This window comes from Apteryx rowi, unplaced genomic scaffold (genome assembly GCF_003343035.1).
Source record: "Apteryx rowi isolate R43461 unplaced genomic scaffold, aptRow1 scaffold_15, whole genome shotgun sequence".
NCBI classification, from domain to species: domain Eukaryota; kingdom Metazoa; phylum Chordata; class Aves; order Apterygiformes; family Apterygidae; genus Apteryx; species Apteryx rowi.
This window is the reverse complement of record NW_020447752.1, coordinates 1,152,055-1,169,343: the sequence shown is the minus strand read 5'-3', so window position 1 is coordinate 1,169,343 and position 17,289 is coordinate 1,152,055. Positions and strand designations below refer to the sequence as shown.

At 59.1% G+C, this 17,289-nt stretch overlaps 1 protein-coding gene across 3 annotated transcripts in view; it reads left to right on the top strand.

The window, feature by feature from the left end:
* ABCB9 (ATP binding cassette subfamily B member 9) overlaps positions 1 to 14,383 on the top strand; it is a 15,249-nt gene extending 866 nt beyond the window's left edge. The window contains exons 1-11 of one of the 3 annotated variants that reach the window (XM_026058755.1): positions 2,123 to 2,796; positions 3,463 to 3,577; positions 4,006 to 4,136; positions 5,288 to 5,493; positions 5,688 to 5,885; positions 7,271 to 7,399; positions 8,613 to 8,801; positions 9,360 to 9,533; positions 10,628 to 10,787; positions 11,026 to 11,162; positions 12,262 to 14,383. In XM_026058755.1, the coding sequence (XP_025914540.1) occupies positions 2,196 to 2,796; positions 3,463 to 3,577; positions 4,006 to 4,136; positions 5,288 to 5,493; positions 5,688 to 5,885; positions 7,271 to 7,399; positions 8,613 to 8,801; positions 9,360 to 9,533; positions 10,628 to 10,787; positions 11,026 to 11,162; positions 12,262 to 12,600 (2,379 nt within the window). In that variant the 5' untranslated portion in view covers positions 2,123 to 2,195 and the 3' untranslated portion in view covers positions 12,601 to 14,383. Of the gene's footprint in view, positions 1 to 2,122; positions 2,797 to 3,462; positions 3,578 to 4,005; positions 4,137 to 5,287; positions 5,494 to 5,687; positions 5,886 to 7,270; positions 7,400 to 8,612; positions 8,802 to 9,359; positions 9,534 to 10,627; positions 10,788 to 11,025; positions 11,163 to 12,261 lie in introns of those variants that run through there. The other 2 variants (XM_026058756.1, XM_026058757.1) reach the window with 2 other exon arrangements.
* Positions 14,384 to 17,289: the final 2,906 nt, after the last annotated feature.

Here is a 17,289-nt window from a genome sequence, read left to right as displayed (position 1 = left end):
CGGCGGGGCCTTTCCCCGGCTCGCGGTYCCGGTGGCGGGTGGGGCGCCGGGACCTGCGGGCCGGCAGATCCTAATGTGCTGCATAATCCGCCGCGCCGGGGAGCTCGGGGGTGGCGGCTCCTCGGGTGCCCGGCGGGAAGCCGTGTGCGAGGCGAGGTCTGTGCGCAGCGGAGGGAGGCGCGGGCCGCCGCCGCCGCCGCTCCCCCCCCCGCGGCCGCGAGCCCCTCCGTCCCCTGCTCCCCTCGCCACCCCCGCGTGCCCGGCTGCCGCTCGCCGCGGGGCAGAGCCCGGCCCGGGCAGGGGCCTGCCCTCCTCCTCCTGCTGCTCCTACCCCGGGCCCCGCGGGGACCCCTCCGCCGGGACCTCCTGCCGGGAGCCCCCCCGTCCCCATCCCTGCCGCGGGTGAGGACGCCCCGGTCCTCGGCTCCCTGTGGCCGGGATGCGCCTGCCTCCCCGAGGCCCGGCTGCAGGCTGGCAGGGAGCCCTGGCCGCCGCCTCCTCCTCCTCCTCCTCCTCCTCTTCTTCCTCCCCTTCCCTGTGGCCGGGGCTGCGAGGGGGAGCGCGGGTGGCGGCAGGGAGCAGCCCGGAGCCCGGCCCGTCCTCGGGGGGACGAGACCAGCCGGCGGGACTGGCGCTCGCCCGCACCGTGCAGGGGATCCCTTGGCGGCGGAGCCCCCCGGGAGCGGGCGCSATCCCCCACCCCAAGGGCAGAGGCTGTCGCACGAGGAGCGGCCGCTGCGTTACGCTCACACGTGGGTAGGCCAGCGCACGAATTTGTCCAAAAGCACCCAAACCGAGCCCAGCCCGCGGCGCTGCCTTTGCCCTCTCTGCCCGCCGCGGCGAGACCGAAACGCGCTGGCTGAGGACAAGCCTCTGCTGGTGCCACTGCTCGTCTCGCGCCTGCAGCCTCCTTCGGCAGGCAGCAGCGGTTTTTTCGGTCGCACCTCCTCCGCTGGCCCGCTCCTTCCCCGGCGTCCAAGCCTGGCATCGYGTTTGCTTGACGTTGGCCGGAGAGGGAGAAAGCTGAAGCAAAACTCCCAGGAGTTTCCTGGAAACCCGCGTGCGTGGCTCTGCCTTCGCTGCAGGGAGCAAGCCCCCGCGCCGTGCCGCRACACGGGCTCGCCCCCGTCTCCCGCAGACGGACCTCAGATGCGGCCTCCGATTCCCACCCCCTGTTTAACTTGCTTTTAGGCTTATTTGGCATCTCTGTGTGGCGTGCTGGCAGAACAGCGCGTTTAGCAGTTAACGTTTGAGGGGGTCGGGGACAGCGAGGCGCGGGGGGCTCCGCTGCCAGCGCTTGGGTGTTATGGAAAATCAGGCTCGCTGGCCTCCATAACAGGGTCCGACCCTAGGTTCCTGCTGAGGCAGAAGTTCGAAGTCAGATTGAAGAAAAATAAAATTTAATGACATACGTGTGGTAATTACAGCTCGAGCTGGGTGCCTCCRAAGAGGGACCCCGAACAAAGAAATYCCTGGGCAATTATACCCTTACAATCTAAATTCCCCACCCCTTAAGCGATAGTTTGGACCAATAGTAATAGTTAGGTCTCGGTTCTTCCCCTTCTTCACTGGGCCCCTTCATTGTCTCTAGGCAGGCCGCTGCTTATCTTCAAGGTTGGCTGCTCCTGCTGTCAGTGTAGCTTCTTTATCTCTCCAGCTTGAACCGGCTCTGGGGCCCCCTTTTACTTATCTAAGTAAAAGTTCACAGCAAGTTCACAGCCTGAGGCCTAAGGCTTCAGCAAATTTAGCTACTAATGCTAAGCAAGTTATGCTAAGCAATTAATTCTAGACAGCTTCAGTTCAATATTCTCTAACATGGGTTACCGAGCTGCCGCGGGGTTTGGTGTCGCCCTGGGCTCGGATGCAGTGTTGCGCTCCGGAGGCGTCAGGCGGCGGGAGCTGACATAGCTCTACGTGCCGACGTAGCTCTAACACACCCTTTAAAAAGAGGGGGACCTTATGCTTCGATATGTCTTTTTTTTTTTTCATCCCCCCCCCCCCCCCCCCAAGCGCTCGGTTGGCGAGGCCGAGCGCTCTCCTCCCGCGTTGTCTTCCCAGCCCCTGGAAATCGGGGACCGTCCCCTGGCGCCTCTCTTCACCTCCCCTTCCTCTTTCTCCCCCCCAGGAGAGGCGGACATGGCGGCGCCGTCCCCACGCTAGGGGCGTCCCGGCCGCGTCCCGGCCCGGCGGCCAGCATGCGGGCCTGGAAGGCGGTGGCCAGCACGCTGGCGCTGAGCGGGGCCGACGTGGCGGTGACCACGCTGCTGTACGCCCACGGCCGCGGCGGCCGGGCCCTGCTGGAGGACCTGCGCCACTTCAACGTCTTCAACTCGCTGCTGGACGTCTGGGGCGGCTGCCTCTACCGCGGCTGCGTGCTGCTGGGGGCCGCCATCGGGGTGGCCACCAACACGGCCTACGGCCCCCGGCGCCTGCGGGCCTCGCGGGCCTTCATCGCCGTCGTCTGCCTCCTCATGGGCATCTACATGCTGGTGAAGCTGCTGCTCTACGCCGAGGTGCGGAGGACCATCAGGGACCCCTGGTTCTGGGGGCTCTTTGCCTGGACCTACGTGGCGCTGGCGGCCACCTTGGGCCTGTGGCAGCTGCTGGCCTCGGTGACGTCGTCCCGCGAGGCCCTCGGCTCCGAGTCGCGCGCCGAGGAGAGCTGCGAGGGCGGCTCGCCGCGGCAGAAGCGGGAGGAGGCGGCGGGTCCCACCATCCACAAGCTGCTGGCTTACACCAAGCCGGACGCCTTCTTCCTGGGGGTCGCCTCCTTCTTCCTCCTCGTGGCCGCCCTGGGTGAGCGAGCGGGGCTGGGGGGCTGCCACGCGCCCCGCTCCTCGGCGGGGGGACACGGAGCCACGGTGGGGGAGACCTGGGGCTGCTCTCAGGGCTGGGCTGGGTGGCAAGTCCTGCGCGGGCCGGGGTGGGAATGCAATGGGGGGCAGGAATGCAATGGAAAAATGCAGTGGGGGGCGGGAATGCAATGGGGGCAAAAGTGCAATGGGAAATGCAATGGGGGGCGGGAATGCAATGGGGGCAAAAGTGCAATGGGAAATGCAATGGGGGGCGGGAATGCAATGGGTGTGAAAGCGCAATGGAAAATGCAATGGAAAAATGCAATGGGGGTGGGTTTAAAATGCAATGGGGCAGGAATGCACTGGGGGCGAAAATGCCGTGGAAAATGCAGCATCTCCACATGCTGCTGGGGGCTGGGCCTCCCGGCTCATCCTGCACGAGGGCCGGGTGGCTCCGTGGCAGGGATGGGGTTGGCGCCGGGCCGTGGCAGCATGCAGAGCCGGGAGAGCCGAGGCCGTGGTGGGGGCGAGCRTGAGCGGAGGAGGTCGGCAGACAGGGGAGGCGGCTCCGCACAGCCGGAGGGAGGGACGCTGGCGGGGAAAAGGCGCCCGGGAGCCCCGGGGGGGCTTTGCGGCTCCGTGACCCTGGCCCTGTGCTCGGCGGCAGGAGAGACCTTCCTGCCCTACTACACGGGGGTGGCCATCGACGGCATCGTGGTGCAGAAGAGCATGGACCGCTTCTCCACCGCCGTGCTCGTCATGTCGCTGCTGGCCATCGGAAGGTAACCGCGGGGGCAGCCCGCGGCCGCTCCGGCGGGTGCCTGCGGCGCCGGGAGGCTGTTTGCAGCCTCGAGGAGGGAGCGGCGTTGTCCGAAAGCATGCTTTTAGCTGTAGCTCCAAATTACCCATGCCCAGGGCCAGGTTGCGCCGTGCTGGCGCTGGCACAGCCCCGTCCTCGCCAGGCCGGCATCGCACCGGCCCGCTGTACCTGCCAGCAGCACGGGCACGGACGGCGGGAATTTCTTCCGGGGCTTCGAGCCGGTGCCGTGGAAGGGGCCGGCCGCAGCCAAGGGGGTTTGGGAGGTCATCCGGGACGGAGCCCCAGGAGCACCGTGCCGGCTGTGCCGCATCCTGGTGTCTGGACGGGGTTGTGTCGCGGAGGAGCGGGTTTCGTGTCCATTGCTCTATAACGTTTCTTATCTGCAATTAGCTCATTTGCCGCAGGTATCCGGGGCGGCGTTTTTACGCTCGTATTTGCCAGACTGAACCTTCGCCTTCGCAACTGCCTCTTCAGGTCGCTGGTGGCGCAGGAGATGAGCTTCTTCGACGAGAATCGCACGGGTTGGTGCCGCCTCCTCCTCCTCCTCCTCCTCCTCCTCGGGTTTGCCCTAACCCCCGGGAGGTGCCGGGGAAGCCCGCGTGCTCCCTCCCGCTGTGCCGGTTAACGTGGGGCCCGTCCAAGCCGCTACCTTGTCCCAGGCACGCGGTGGTTTTGCCCCGTGGTTTTCCCGACCAGCAAGCAGCAGATTGGRGCCAGCCGGAGTTGGCATCCGCACGCTGGTGTTTTAAAACCCTCTTAGGCAAAAGGYGCTTCCCCCAGAATGAGGCGCTTTGGGGAATAACTGAGTTTTCTGTGACTATCGGCACGCTGGTGCCTGCTAAAACGGCCGCGGGATTGCCCAGTGCCCTGGGGCCGCCGCGCTGCCGCCGCGCGACCTGACGTCCGGCGATCCCGGGCCRAGACCTTCATCGCTGCGTATCCCAAAGTTTCCCCTTCCGGCACCTCCCTCGGGTGCCCGGCCACTCGCCGCTCTGGGCACGGAAAGCCTTGCCCCCGCCGCCTCCGCACGGCTGCCCCAGGGCTCTCGCGGCTTTGAGTCCAGCCCGCGGCAGCTCTTCCCACGTTTCACTTCTCCTCGACAGTATTTTTAGTTTGGAGGCCGTTGCCATATTTAGCGATCGCTGGTGCCCTGGTAGCCAAGGACACCGGGGTGTTATTTTAGTGGGCTGTGAGCGAGCCCGGACTAACGGCGCGGGAATTCAGCCTGGCTGGACTCGGGCACGCGCCAGGCATTCAGAAATTCAGGGCGTTTGGATGCTCGGCTCCACCGAGGAACGTCGCGGGAGCTTTGGCCCTTAGGAGCCGCCTGCGAGAGCACGTCCGCAGGGTCGCTCCGGCTGCAGGCACGCGGCTAAAACACACCGCCGTCCCCGAGGCTGCCTGGCACTCCGGGGTTAGCTGTGCCGGGACCAGCAGTCCCAGGCTCTCCGTCCCGGTGAGCCGGGATGCGGCGGGTGCCGTCGGCTGCGTTGCTTGTCCCTGGTGCGTGCAGCAGTTTGGGTTTTTTGCTTTGCATCTGCAGCAGCAGGGCAGCCCCCTTCCAAGCCACCGGCAAGGGGCTGGGGGAGCCGGATGGGGACGCGGCTCGGCCAGGCCCTGCCGCGGTGACAGGTCCACGCTCTCCCCTTCCCCGACCCCCTCCTTCCCGCAGGGGACGTCATCTCCCGCCTGACGTCGGACACCACCATCGTGAGCGACCTGGTGTCCCAGAACATCAACATCTTCCTGCGCAACGTGGTGAAGGCCACGGGGGTGATCATCTTCATGTTCAGCCTCTCCTGGAAGCTCTCGCTCGTCACCTTCATGGGCTTCCCCATCATCATGCTGGTGTCCGACGTCTACGGCAAGTACTACAAGGTAGGTGGGAGCGGCCGGCGGGGCTCTCGCGGTCACGGCCGTTGCGCGTGGCCTGTGCTCTGGCCTTGCTTCCTGCCCAGGAGCCGAAGCCTCCGGGGTGAGATGGGAGAGGCCGCGCGGGTGGCCGCGGCGTGCAGTGGTTTGCCTGGCTCTGCCACGGCCTCGGCTGAGCCCCTCTCCTCGGCTCCCCGCAGAAGCTCTCCAAGGAGGTGCAGAGCGCCCTGGCCAAGGCCAACAACACGGCCGAGGAGACCATCTCGGCCATGAAGACCGTGCGCAGCTTTGCGAACGAGGAGGCCGAGGCCGACGTGTACTGGCAGAAGCTGCAGCAGGTCTACAAGCTCAACAGGAGGGAGGCCCTGGCCTACACCTACTACGTGTGGTCCAGCGGGGTAGGTGGCCCGCGCCGCGCGGGGACGGCGGGCTCGCTCCTGGGGCGGCCGCCTTTCTCYTCTTCTCCCTGGCTTTTCGCTCATCCAAACTAGACCCTGCTCCCCTTAGGGCGCCGTTGCATGGGGCCACCGAGCGGTCCATCTTCTGTGGCGAGCAAGAACGTAACCGATAAGCGCTCAAGGTCGCGGGAACCCCCGTGCGCYGCGCTGCTGCATTGCGTGCTTGTGCCGGCGCCTCCTCGGAGGCTCCGGCTGGGAAAGGGCCGCGGCGCCCGTGCGACTCTGCTCGGAAACCGCCTGCCTGGGGGTGGCGGAGGCTGCTGGGTTTCTCTGCAAAGTGCTGTTTCATCGCTCCGGAGCAGATGCTTTGGGACTTCTCCCGCAGCGCTGAGGCTGCGCAAAGCCCTCGCGCGAGGCTCCCCTTGTCCCCGCGCGCCCAAGGATCTGAGCCGCTTCTGTTGAAAGGCTTGGGGCTTAGGACATCCTCGCGCAACCATGGGAGACTCGGGGGCTGCCAAGTTTGGAGGCAAAATTAGAGCATTTCTAGCATCATTCCTGAGCTTCCAGCGGAGGCAGCGGCAGGAACTGGGTCGGAGCTGATCCAGCTGAGTCAAAGTAGTCAAAAACAGTCAGAAACGGCTCCTGTGGGGTTCGTGTAAAGAGCAGCCGCCAGATTTAGCAGCACCCTAGTAGAGTCTTCCTCGGAGGAAAGGTAGGATCTGGAGGTCAGATCGTGGCAGGGAAATAGAGGAGGAACCTTTTCCCGGTATTTCTGTCTGTAAATTTGCAGCCGACAGCCTTTCCGCCAGCTCGGAAAGGTGGTTGAGCAGGGACGGGCCAGGGCTCCTGCGTTCGCTGCCGGTGGGATGGACGCAGCACCGGGGCATCGCCGCTTTTCCAAGCGTGCCGGGAGCAGGGAACGGCATGGGCTGTTATCCGTTATATAAGGGCCTCTCCCCCTTCTTGTCAGAGTAGGTAGAAACCCACCTACGCGCACAGTGATCTCCAGCAACAGTTGAGGTGTTTCGGGAGCTTGTATGCACAAGGAGGACTTTCCGCATTAACTCTTGGCTTGTTTTTGTTTTCCGGATGAAAATGTGTCACGTTCATACAACACAAGGTTTATTTTAGTGATGAGGGGACTGTGTGCACTGCATAATCTGAGTATAATTTATTATGCTTGAGGACGTTAGTCCAAGAGAAAAGTTCCTGAGATGTTCTTGTTTCAAATKAATCCTTGGCTGTTGCTCCACTGGACTTTGGTTGAAAAATCCCGGTCTGACTCCTTAAATCAGCCCCATTAATGTTGGTGCTCACTGCTAGGGCTATTGCGTGAGTGCGTTTGGTTGTCCTCGCTGACGTGTTGGGTCTTTGCTTGCTTCCAGCTGACGCTCCTGGTGGTCCAAGTGAGCATCCTCTACTACGGGGGACACCTGGTGATCTCGGGGCAAATGACAAGCGGAAACCTGATATCCTTCATCATTTATGAGTTCGTCTTGGGAGACTGCATGGAGGTGAGTCCGGTTTATCCCTGTGGGCCGCCCTGTATTGCCGTGCTGTTTGTCTGGTGGATCATCCCAGCCTCTGCAGCTCATCCCCAACGAGGCAATTGGGGGCAGAGGGGGCAGGCTGGCCCCGCTGGCGGGGAAGTCCCGGAGTTCAAGGCTGCCCGTTACGTTTCAGGGTTCATCAAAAGCTTCACTGTGTTGCCTTTTTTCTTTTCCAGCAATTAGCCACCAGCTGCTAAGTTGGCAACGCACTAGCGGGACGGGGTTGTGGGTGGGACGGTGGAGCCCACCCAGGCTTGCTTTCGTCTTGCAGAGGCGTAAGCTTGGCTAATCAAGGCAGAACTGATCAAGCCCAGGTTTTCTCGCAGCCGAGCGTGGTTTCGGGGGCGCTCCTGCCTCCGTGCGGCGGCGGAGCCCAGCCGGAGGCAGCCCGCCTGGCGCTCGCCATCTGTTCAGATGGCTGCGGGCTCTGGTGGCGTTTCCAGGCTGTGGGTTTGGTGCGTGTTTTGTTCGGTTTCGGGGTTTTTTTTCCCCTCCTGGTGGGAYAGGCAGTTGCAATACAAGCTGTTTTGCAGCTCTGAGCTTCATGCTGAGGAGAGTCGATGTGTGATGGGGGTTGAGCCCAACAGGGCTGGGGTTGGTGCGCTGCAGCTGCAGCTGAGCAGGCAGAGCGGTAAATGCACCAGGGCTCTAACCCTGCAGGCAGCAGCCGTGGCAGCTGCCAGATGGCTTCAGGCTGGACCTTTCAGGCAACCTCCTGCTCTGCAGCTGCAATACGCGTGCTAGGGAGCGAGCCGGCCGGTCTTGCAGGCTGGTGCAACACGCTGCCATACGTGGTCTTGGCCCAACCGTTGGGTGATCTGGGAGCTGCTGGCCTTGAGCAAAGAGATAAGGGTGGTGGATTTCAATCAAAGTTTGGGTCACGTGTGTCCCGCACACCTCTTCTCTTCTTCCCAATCCATCTGTTTCCTCTGTCCGTTCCTCCCTGTGTGTTCCCATGTGCACAGCCCCCCCAGATGCCCTTTCCCCACACAGCACGCTCCGTCCATCTCTGCACATCTGCATATCCCCGCACAACCTGGCGAGGGGGAAGAGCTTTCTTTCGCGGTGCCCGATTGCTGCAGCAAATGTCAGAGGATGGACTCGGGAGCGTTTTGACCGTCCTCCTTGCGAGCAGCTCCGACGGCCATTCCCATCACCATTGCCTCTTCCCTTCCAGTCCGTCGGCTCCGTCTACAGCGGGCTGATGCAGGGGGTGGGAGCTGCCGAGAAGGTGTTCGAGTTCATCGATCGCCAGCCGACGATGGTCAACGACGGCTCCCTGGCCCCGGACCACGTGGACGGGCAGGTGGAGTTCAGAAACGTCACCTTCTCCTACCGCACTCGCTCCTCGACCCAGGTGCTTGAGGTGAGCGCTGCCGGCGCGGCGCCGTGCCGTGGCCGGGGTCTCCTGTGGGCAACGCTTGCCGCCCCGGGGGCGATGCGTGAAGGTAGGCTTGGCAGCGCGCTGGGGACAGGATAAAAGGAGCAGCGGGTGTTTAGGACCTTGCAAGGAGTGAGATTTATGCGGAAAACCCTTGTTCCCGGCTAAGGCATTAAACCCGCCAGCGTGGTTCAGGGCTTTGTGCCAAGCCGCTCSGGCCGTTTCCCTCGGAGGGGGGCTGGGTCGTGGGACAGGGTGAGAGAGCGAAGCAGTTAGTTTGCAATTTTTGGAGGTCCCTGCTCTCCAAGCAGGTGGATTYGAAGCAATTTTGGAGGCTTCTTGCTTCCTCGGAAGAGCTGGGGAGGGGAGGAAACGGCCCGTCTTCTGCAGGAGCGATGGCCGGGGCTGCGTGCTGCCAGGTCCGAGGGGGGTTTCGGCGGCCGCGTCTCGGCTGCGTCTCCTGGGCAGTGCCCGAGCCGCTTCCCCACGGGACCCACCCAGGGAAGGCCGGCTCCTGAGCGCGCCGCCGCGTCCCCGTTGCAGAACGTGTCCTTCACCCTGCGCCCCGGCCAAGTGACGGCGCTGGTGGGCCCTTCGGGGAGCGGGAAGAGCTCCTGCGTCAACATCCTGGAGAACTTCTACCCGCTGCAGGACGGGCAGGTGCTGCTGGACGGGCGCCCCATTGCCACCTAYGACCACAAGTACCTGCACTCCGTGGTACGAGCCGCCCGTCGGCGCCCGCTCGCTCGGGGTGGGGGGCCGCTCGCGGGGACGAACGGTAGCGTCGCGGGTCGCTTTGGGTGTGAGCCGGCAGCTCCCAAAATGTCCCGGAAGCCGGAGGCTGGAGCTGGTCCCAGAAACGAATGCAGATAATCTGAGGGGGCGGAAGGGAAAGGGGCGAAGCTGGGTTTCGTGGGGAGGGGGAATTCTTCCGAAAACAGAACGAGAACCAGGTTGTCTAGTATTTTTTGGCTAGCCCCCTAAAAATGCGGTTCTGGTTGCTGGATTAACTACAGTGTAAATTGGATTTGAAATAGTGTTCCGCATTTCTCCAGCACTTGATACCTTTGCATTTTAAAGGAGCTCCCAGATACTGGGCGGTTAAAGCTCCTGGTGTCCCCGGCAGCAGCTGGAGCGCCGCGGGAGCTTGGGGCTTTGCTGGGAGCGGGGTCCCGGCCCCTCGGGCTCGTCTCCGGGTCAGCACAGACCAGCCCTCGTCTCCCGCGCGAGCACCTGCCCTCTTTGCCCTCCCCACGCAGTGACCGGCCTCGGGAGTCAGCGGGAAACCCRGAAAACAGCGATGAGAGCCGGCTTGGAAAGCCAGACTCCGGGCAGCTCATTTACATTCCCTGCCCGTGCGCGGTGGGGATCAAAAGACAGACGTGTCTTTCAGCTTAGGAAGCCTGGTGTGGTGTTAGGAGCGTGGGGAGAAGTCTATTAAAATATGAGCGTATCACGCTGTCTCTCCCGTTCTGAGCAATAAGTTGGAGGGTTTAATCTATTTCAGTATACAGAAACRTTTAAAAAAAGGAGGCTAAATTCAYGAGTGAGCAGCAGCGGCTCTAAAGGCTGGACCCGGAGGCTGTTGCCAAGCAATTAAGGACTTGGAGCAACCRTAGCTTCCCAATTTCTGAATTAAACGATGCAGGAGGGCTCACGCAGGGGGCCCGAGTGCGATGGCTGGCCTTGAACGGGGAACAGGCAAGAGCCGGCCCAGTAGCCAGGACTGGCGCTGGTTTCCCGCGCTGGGAACGGCCCAGGCGGCCGCCGGGTCGCGGCGTCCCCTCRGCTGCCGACCGCCCTCTCCGCAGATCTCCCTGGTGAGCCAGGAGCCGGTGCTGTTCGCCCGCTCTATCGCCGACAACATCTCCTACGGCTTAACGTCCGCCTCCTTCGAGTCGGTGGTGCAGGCCGCCCAGAAGGCCAACGCGCACGCCTTCATCACCGAGCTGCAGGACGGCTACCACACAGGTACCGAAAACCCGCGCCGGGAGAGGCAGCGGTCGGGCGGGAGCGGCTTTACGGAGCCGGCTATCGCCCTGCCGGCACCGAGGGCACGGGGTTTGGGTGATCTCCCAGGCTCGGGGGCTTCTCGGCATCATCTCCATGAGCATCAGTCGCCGATGCCGTGGCCGTGCTGTTGGCTGGGAGCTGGATTCGATGGCAGCTCTCGATTTCGTTTTGACCCCTTCTTCTCCCAATCCAACAGAGGCAGGTGAAAAAGGAGCGCAGCTGTCCGGCGGGCAGAAGCAGAGAGTGGCTATTGCCAGGGCCCTCATCCGAAACCCCCCCATCCTCGTCCTGGACGAAGCCACGAGCGCGCTGGACGCTGAGAGCGAGCACGCGGTTAGTAGGCGACTCCGCCGTTTGGGCCAGGGAGGCAAACTGGGCTCGGAGCAAAGGCTGTAGCTTCGGTTTCCAGCCTGCAGGCAGGCTGGGTCTCCCCATGGTGCAGTCGGTATACGAAAGGTTAGTGCAAGGCACTTGTTCTGGAGCGCGAACCGCTTCCGACCCTGCGCTGTAGCCACCAAGGGGGGCACAATCCTGTGCTCCCCGATCGGTGCGGATCGCCGCCTCTCTGCGAAACGTGGAGGGCATTAACCGGCACGCGGCCGCGCTGCGCAGCCCTCTGGGGCAGGCCGCAGAGGAATACCCGGAGGACGGTGCTGCAATAGGGAGAGTCGAATTGCCCCAGCTAAAACCCAGCGGAGGCACCAAGCGAACAGCACTGCAGGGAAGGCCTGGAGCTTTCTGTGCACTGAGCCGCACAGTCGGGCTGGGATGTGGCAACCGCACAGCCCTGCTGGTTCAGTARTGGCAGAAAGCAAGCGGCCAGGTCCTTTAGAAGCATTTGCCCGGTCGCGGAGCAGCTTAGGGATGCAAGGAAAAGCTAGGTCGAAGTGGATGCACGAGGGTTGCTCCTGCAGGAGGAGCACTGCAGGCTCACAGGTCCGGGGCAGGGCTCCTCGGCGGCCTGGGGGCTGTGCTGGGCTCCGGGCTGCATCCCCCCACTACAGGCTGCAGCTTCATCCAGGGCGCTTTGGGAAGGTCTGATGACTGCACCGCCTATTTCCAAAGCTCGCTCTTCAGTGTCAAGGGTGGCAATGAAAGCGTCTTTTATAGCACAGCCTACATCTCCCCAAGGTTATGCCCTTGGTGTCYGCGGGCAGCCCTCGCAGCGCCCCGGGGTGGGAGAGGTGACGCACCCCCCGCGTACAACAGAGAAGGGAAAGAAATGGGCCAAAGCCAGTCTTTTGGGCCGCACCGTGAGAGCTGGGAAGGACCTGCCGGAGCCGTTAATGCTACGGGGAGCCCCGCTCCCGCATCCTCTGYGCGCCCGGGGAGAGCAAACCTCCCCTGCGGCGATTCCTTGACGCGGCGCCGCGGAGCCRCTGTCCCTCCCTCCAGCGATGCTCGCGCGCTAACGTCTTTCCCTTCCGCGCAGATCCAGCAGGCGATCTACGGCGATTTGCAGAACCACACGGTGCTCGTCATAGCTCACAGACTGAGCACCGTGGAGAAGGCTCACAACATCGTCGTGCTGGACAAGGGCCGCGTGGTGCAGCAGGGCTCGCACAAGGAGCTCATGGAGGAAGGCGGCCTCTATTGCAAGCTGGTGCAGAGACAGATCCTGGGGCTCGAGGCGGGCGGCGCGGACGGCCACCGGCCCGCAGCCCACGGCGATTCGAGGAGGGCGCCCGGCGGGCTGGAGGAAGAGTTCAGGATAGACCGTTCCCTGGCGGCTGTGGCACCAGACGATTATAACGCCACGGCTCCCAAGTGAGAGCGGCGAGGGCCGGCGCTCAAGACGCTTGCTGGGACGCCGGGGCAGGAGGCGGCTTGCCGACGGGCTCGCGCGCCGCGGAACGAGGCTCATTGCGCGCGCCCCTGCGTGCACTGCGCACACATGCACACACAAACACACTATCGAGCTTCCTGCATACGGTCCAGCGGGCAGATGCCTGCTGCTTCAACAGGGAACCAGATTTATTCGAGGGAGTTGGGTCTTTAGCAGTTCCCAGCATTTCTACTGGGTTTCTTTTTCTTACAGTCAGTAATTCCTCTTGTCTGGGACTTTTCTCCCACTGATATGCATGTGTAACTGCTCTTAACTGTTATGGATGTTAAATGCATGCATGGAGGGGAAGAYTGAAAACCCCTTCAGGAATTTCAGGAGGTGGCTTTCGTGGCTGGATAGGAGAGCAGTGACTATAAAACAGGGTCCTGCTCCTGCTGTCAGTGTGCGGGGCCAATCCAAAGCCTGCCGAAGTCCGCGGGAAGCTCCCTGCGGCTTCGCTGGCAGCTGGATCGCTCCCATGGTGCGGAACGCCGGGGGAGCGTTGCACTGAGTGCCTGCAGGCTCGGGCCCGCGACCGCTGCTGCTGAGCTTGTATCACCTAGTGAGGAGCCAGGGGACCGGGAGGCAGACGTGGCTTTCAGAGTTGCTCTTGGTGCTTGGTGGGTGTTTGTTTTTAAGGATGAAAAGTTTAACCATAATTGTGTTAGGGTTTGGGTTTTGTTCCCCCCCCCCCAATTAATATATTTCTGTGTGCATTATGCAATGTCTGTCTGGTTCCAGCATCCACTGAAAGTTAGTCTGTTATTTAAGTGGTTTTTTTAAACTCACAACCCCGGTGCTGGTTTGAAAAACTTTATTAAAAACAGGCATAATACTAAAAGACAGCACTTTATAAATCCCACCAAAGCTTCATTCAGCTCCAGGCAATGCTAGCGACTTCACTGCATGGAAAATCCATACAATCACTTACTTTGAAGTCAAATTTCAGCTGCCTGAACTTTAAAATGCATTTCTTTGAATATTATTTATTAACTTATTTTTAGTAAGAGGGAAGGAAAAAAATATGTTGTTCCTAGTCTTTTGGGGATAATGGCTCTGGCTTAGTAGTGTTATCCTGCCATAGACTGGTACAGAAACCTATGCAGCCAGGCAGGTGCTATTGGAAAATATGGGGAAGATTGTTTTGGACTGTGCACAGTTGAGAAATGACCTCAAGCACTTTAGCTCTCATGTTTTCTGATATTTGAATGCTGCTGTGTTTTACTTTTGGGCAGTTTTGCAGTTTTGTTGTTGGCAATGTTTTGTTTTTGTTCAGTGACGTTTTACAAACTCTTTAGTGTCCTTGAGGAGGGATGCTCTAAAAATAAAATACTACCTCTGCCACTCGACATCTGAGCCAGTCTAGTAGGGGGTGGTTTTTTTGCACTCAGAACATCAGGGTTTTCAAGGTAACGTTCATCTGAGATGATGGATGAATATAGCGGCATAGTGCACACGCTCTGGCTCCCTGTGGGGAAGGACGGGATGCGGCTCCTGCAGAGCATTAGGCATGCAAACAATTCCAGCATCCAGTGATGGCTGTGAACCACAGCAGGAGGTATAACCAGTTTAAGAACTTGTTTTCATCCCGGATCCCATCCAGTAGACAGTCTCCTACAAGAGGCCAGGCAATCTAACCCGTTCTCAGGGCACAGCGCTTCGTGACTGGAGTCCTTCTAGCTGCTTGCTTTTGTGATATGATAAAAATCTGTGCCTTGGAAGAATGAGAGCTCTCTGTCTTTCTGTGCTTACGAAACCTCTGTCGCGCTCCAAATGCTCCCCTAAGTCATTCCTCAGTTAGTTCAACACTTAAGTAAATGTCCTGGTATCTCCCTGCTTGAGGCAAATTTGCCCTGTGGGCATGAAGAGGTGAGGGGTTCCACCCAGCGCTGCGGGGCACGGGGTTAATTCTGCACTTGGGTCAGTAACTGTGAGCAGAATGGGGCTAGCGGTTCATAAAAGTAGAATTAATTTCTGCTTAGTTGAAAAACTGGGGGGAGAAAAAACCTGGGACTTGGGAAGTGCTCTTAGGACAGTGCTAGTTAATACGAGAGACGCTAGAAAAGAGAGCTAGCAGCCCTCCCAGAGAGCGCAGCCTGAACTGGAGGATACAAACTGGTTAGTTTTTTTTGCAAAGACTATGCTGAATGTCAGGAAGAGCGCCTGCTTCCCAAGCCCGTTGGGGTGATAATCCCATCTTTGTACTCCCAGTTGAGATCCAAGAAGCTTCACTTGAGATGGCACATTGGAAACAACAGCTTGTCTCGCCTCGTGGCAGCAGTCCAACCTGATAACAGGGCCTGACGGTGCTCGTTGCCACGGGTGCTGAACTCTCTTGTGCATCCAAATCACTCGAGGCTACTTTCCTGCTGAGCCGTACGTCTCCCGGCTTGTCCGAGCCCTCGTACTGTGCTGTCAGAGGGCAATGACTGGACCTGCCTGCCTGCTAAAGCTGTGAGGATTTTCTTAGGGCTGGAAGCACAGTGGGAATGCTGTGCCCTGTCAGGGATCCAGTCGTACTAATCTAACGCAGACTTTCTCAGTTGGCCCAGTATCCAAACTTGTGCAAASCCTGGGAATGTACAGAAAATCCCGCTTTTCAAAATCATTCCAGCTATGACTTCTCTTTATGCTGGGATTCCCCAGCCTCACGGGGTGCTGCTTTATTTAGCATCCCAAGGTATTCCATCGCCCCTTGCTCAGCGTTTAATTTATGTACACCACCGCTTCACTTTGTTTTCATGAGGACTGTCATGACGGGTCCGTCTGAAAGTCCTCTTTTCAGACCTCTCACTCTTACACACACAGCCTGTATCTCTCAAGGGAGCCTAAGAAAACTTGGATGGGGATTGTTTGACCGAATTCATAAGGGCTTACTTGGAAAACTGTGGCTAAATAAATCAGAGCATGAGTACGAACRGATATTCTGTGCTACGTCTCCATGCGAGCACTTGCTCCTCTGAGGGCATGTGTGTGATGTGAAAACCCCGGCGCAGGGTCAGCGATGCCTTGTAGCCAGCTGCCCTGGCGGGGAAGACGAGTTTTAACTTGGTGCAGCAATGGGAATTCCTTCAGTGCTGGAATACGAGCTGCCTCCTGGAGCTACTCGCTGTCCCTTGGGCCTTGCCGCTTGCCTGCAGCCACTGTCTGTATTTCAGGCTATTCTCTCCTGGAGACAAAACCACTGTTCCCTCTGAAACCCTGAACTGCAGCATTTTGCGGCTGCGGGTTTGCCCAGGGGTGACGTTTACATGGGAACACGAACAAGATGTGTTCAGGCGCTTCTCAATTACAGTGATGCAGAGAAAAAGTTTCTTCTCCTCAGAGAAGAGGCTTTTCCCCACAGGGAACTCGGATGGGTTTATCTGAAGCCTTAACTCATGGAGCACAGTTTGCAGACTGTCACAGCGGAGCTGGAAGCAATTAGGCATTTGAAAGCACAGCTGATTACAAAGGTCAACTGTATATCCCATCACATGTTGTTTTTCCTGCTATTTTCAGCCCTAACCGGTCCCTCTAATAGGTATAACCACAGCTTTATTTGATTTAAACATTGGAGACTCCTATCCAAGATGAAGTTCAAGAGTAGATCCTACAGTCTTAGCTATTCCCCAGGGACACATGTTTACCCCCTGCACCTTCGCACAGACAAGGTATGTGTCTGGCTGGCTGACCCAGTAAACGGGAGCACAGTGGAATGGAAAAAGCACAGCTGTGTTTATTCCAACAACCTGCCTCCTGGCGCAGCAGGCTCTGCCTCGGTAAGCAGTTGTGTTTATTCCAGCGGCTGGGCTTTCTAGGCCTGCAACAGGTCTGGAAATACCACAAGCAAATACACAGAGCGCTCCCAGTTCAGGTTCAAAGATGCATCTCAGGCTGGCAAGGAAAAATAGCACCTGTTCCAGCTTCACTGTGTACTTAAGGCAAAGAAGGTATATAAATCTCATCTTCTTTTCACCTCTGTGGCTCCCTGAAACGAAAAAATACCGACAATCAATTCTTGCTCTCTCAAACAGCAGTGGGACCACTGTTTGTCTCCCAAAATGCTGAATATGCAGGTCACTTTCATACATGAAGGAATCTAGATTACGAAGTCTGAACAGAAGTGTGGGCTTTGATGAATATGTAAAAGGAAATTAAATTGCAGATAAGCCTGAAAACTTATCTGTCCATTGAGCAATCAGACTAATAAGGGTTAATAAACTCCAAAGATTAGACTTGCAAATTCAGTCTCTACGTAACCAACCAGTTTTTCCAGGAAAAGAAAAGAAGTTGTTGTGAAGGTGACTTGCAAAATATGTTTAAATCTAATAAATATGCATTGGTACAGTGCTGCTGACCTTAAAAGGATATGAGGTGACAGAAGGAAATCCAGGATCAGGTTTAAAAATAATAAAATCTAACATCAGGCAGCATGCCAGTTCTCGCCATGACTGAAACCTGACTCTTTATTCGCCATGCTATGGTTTCGAGGGTAATTCTCCCCCATTTTTTGTTCTGTTTCTCCTCTAACATGAAATCTTGAATTCTCTACCGTGCCTACTTACAATTGTAATATTTGTGAATACTGTCACCTTTCAAAGGGATTTTAGCAAAGATAAACAGGAACCAAGGCTTGGTAGCTGATAAATAGCC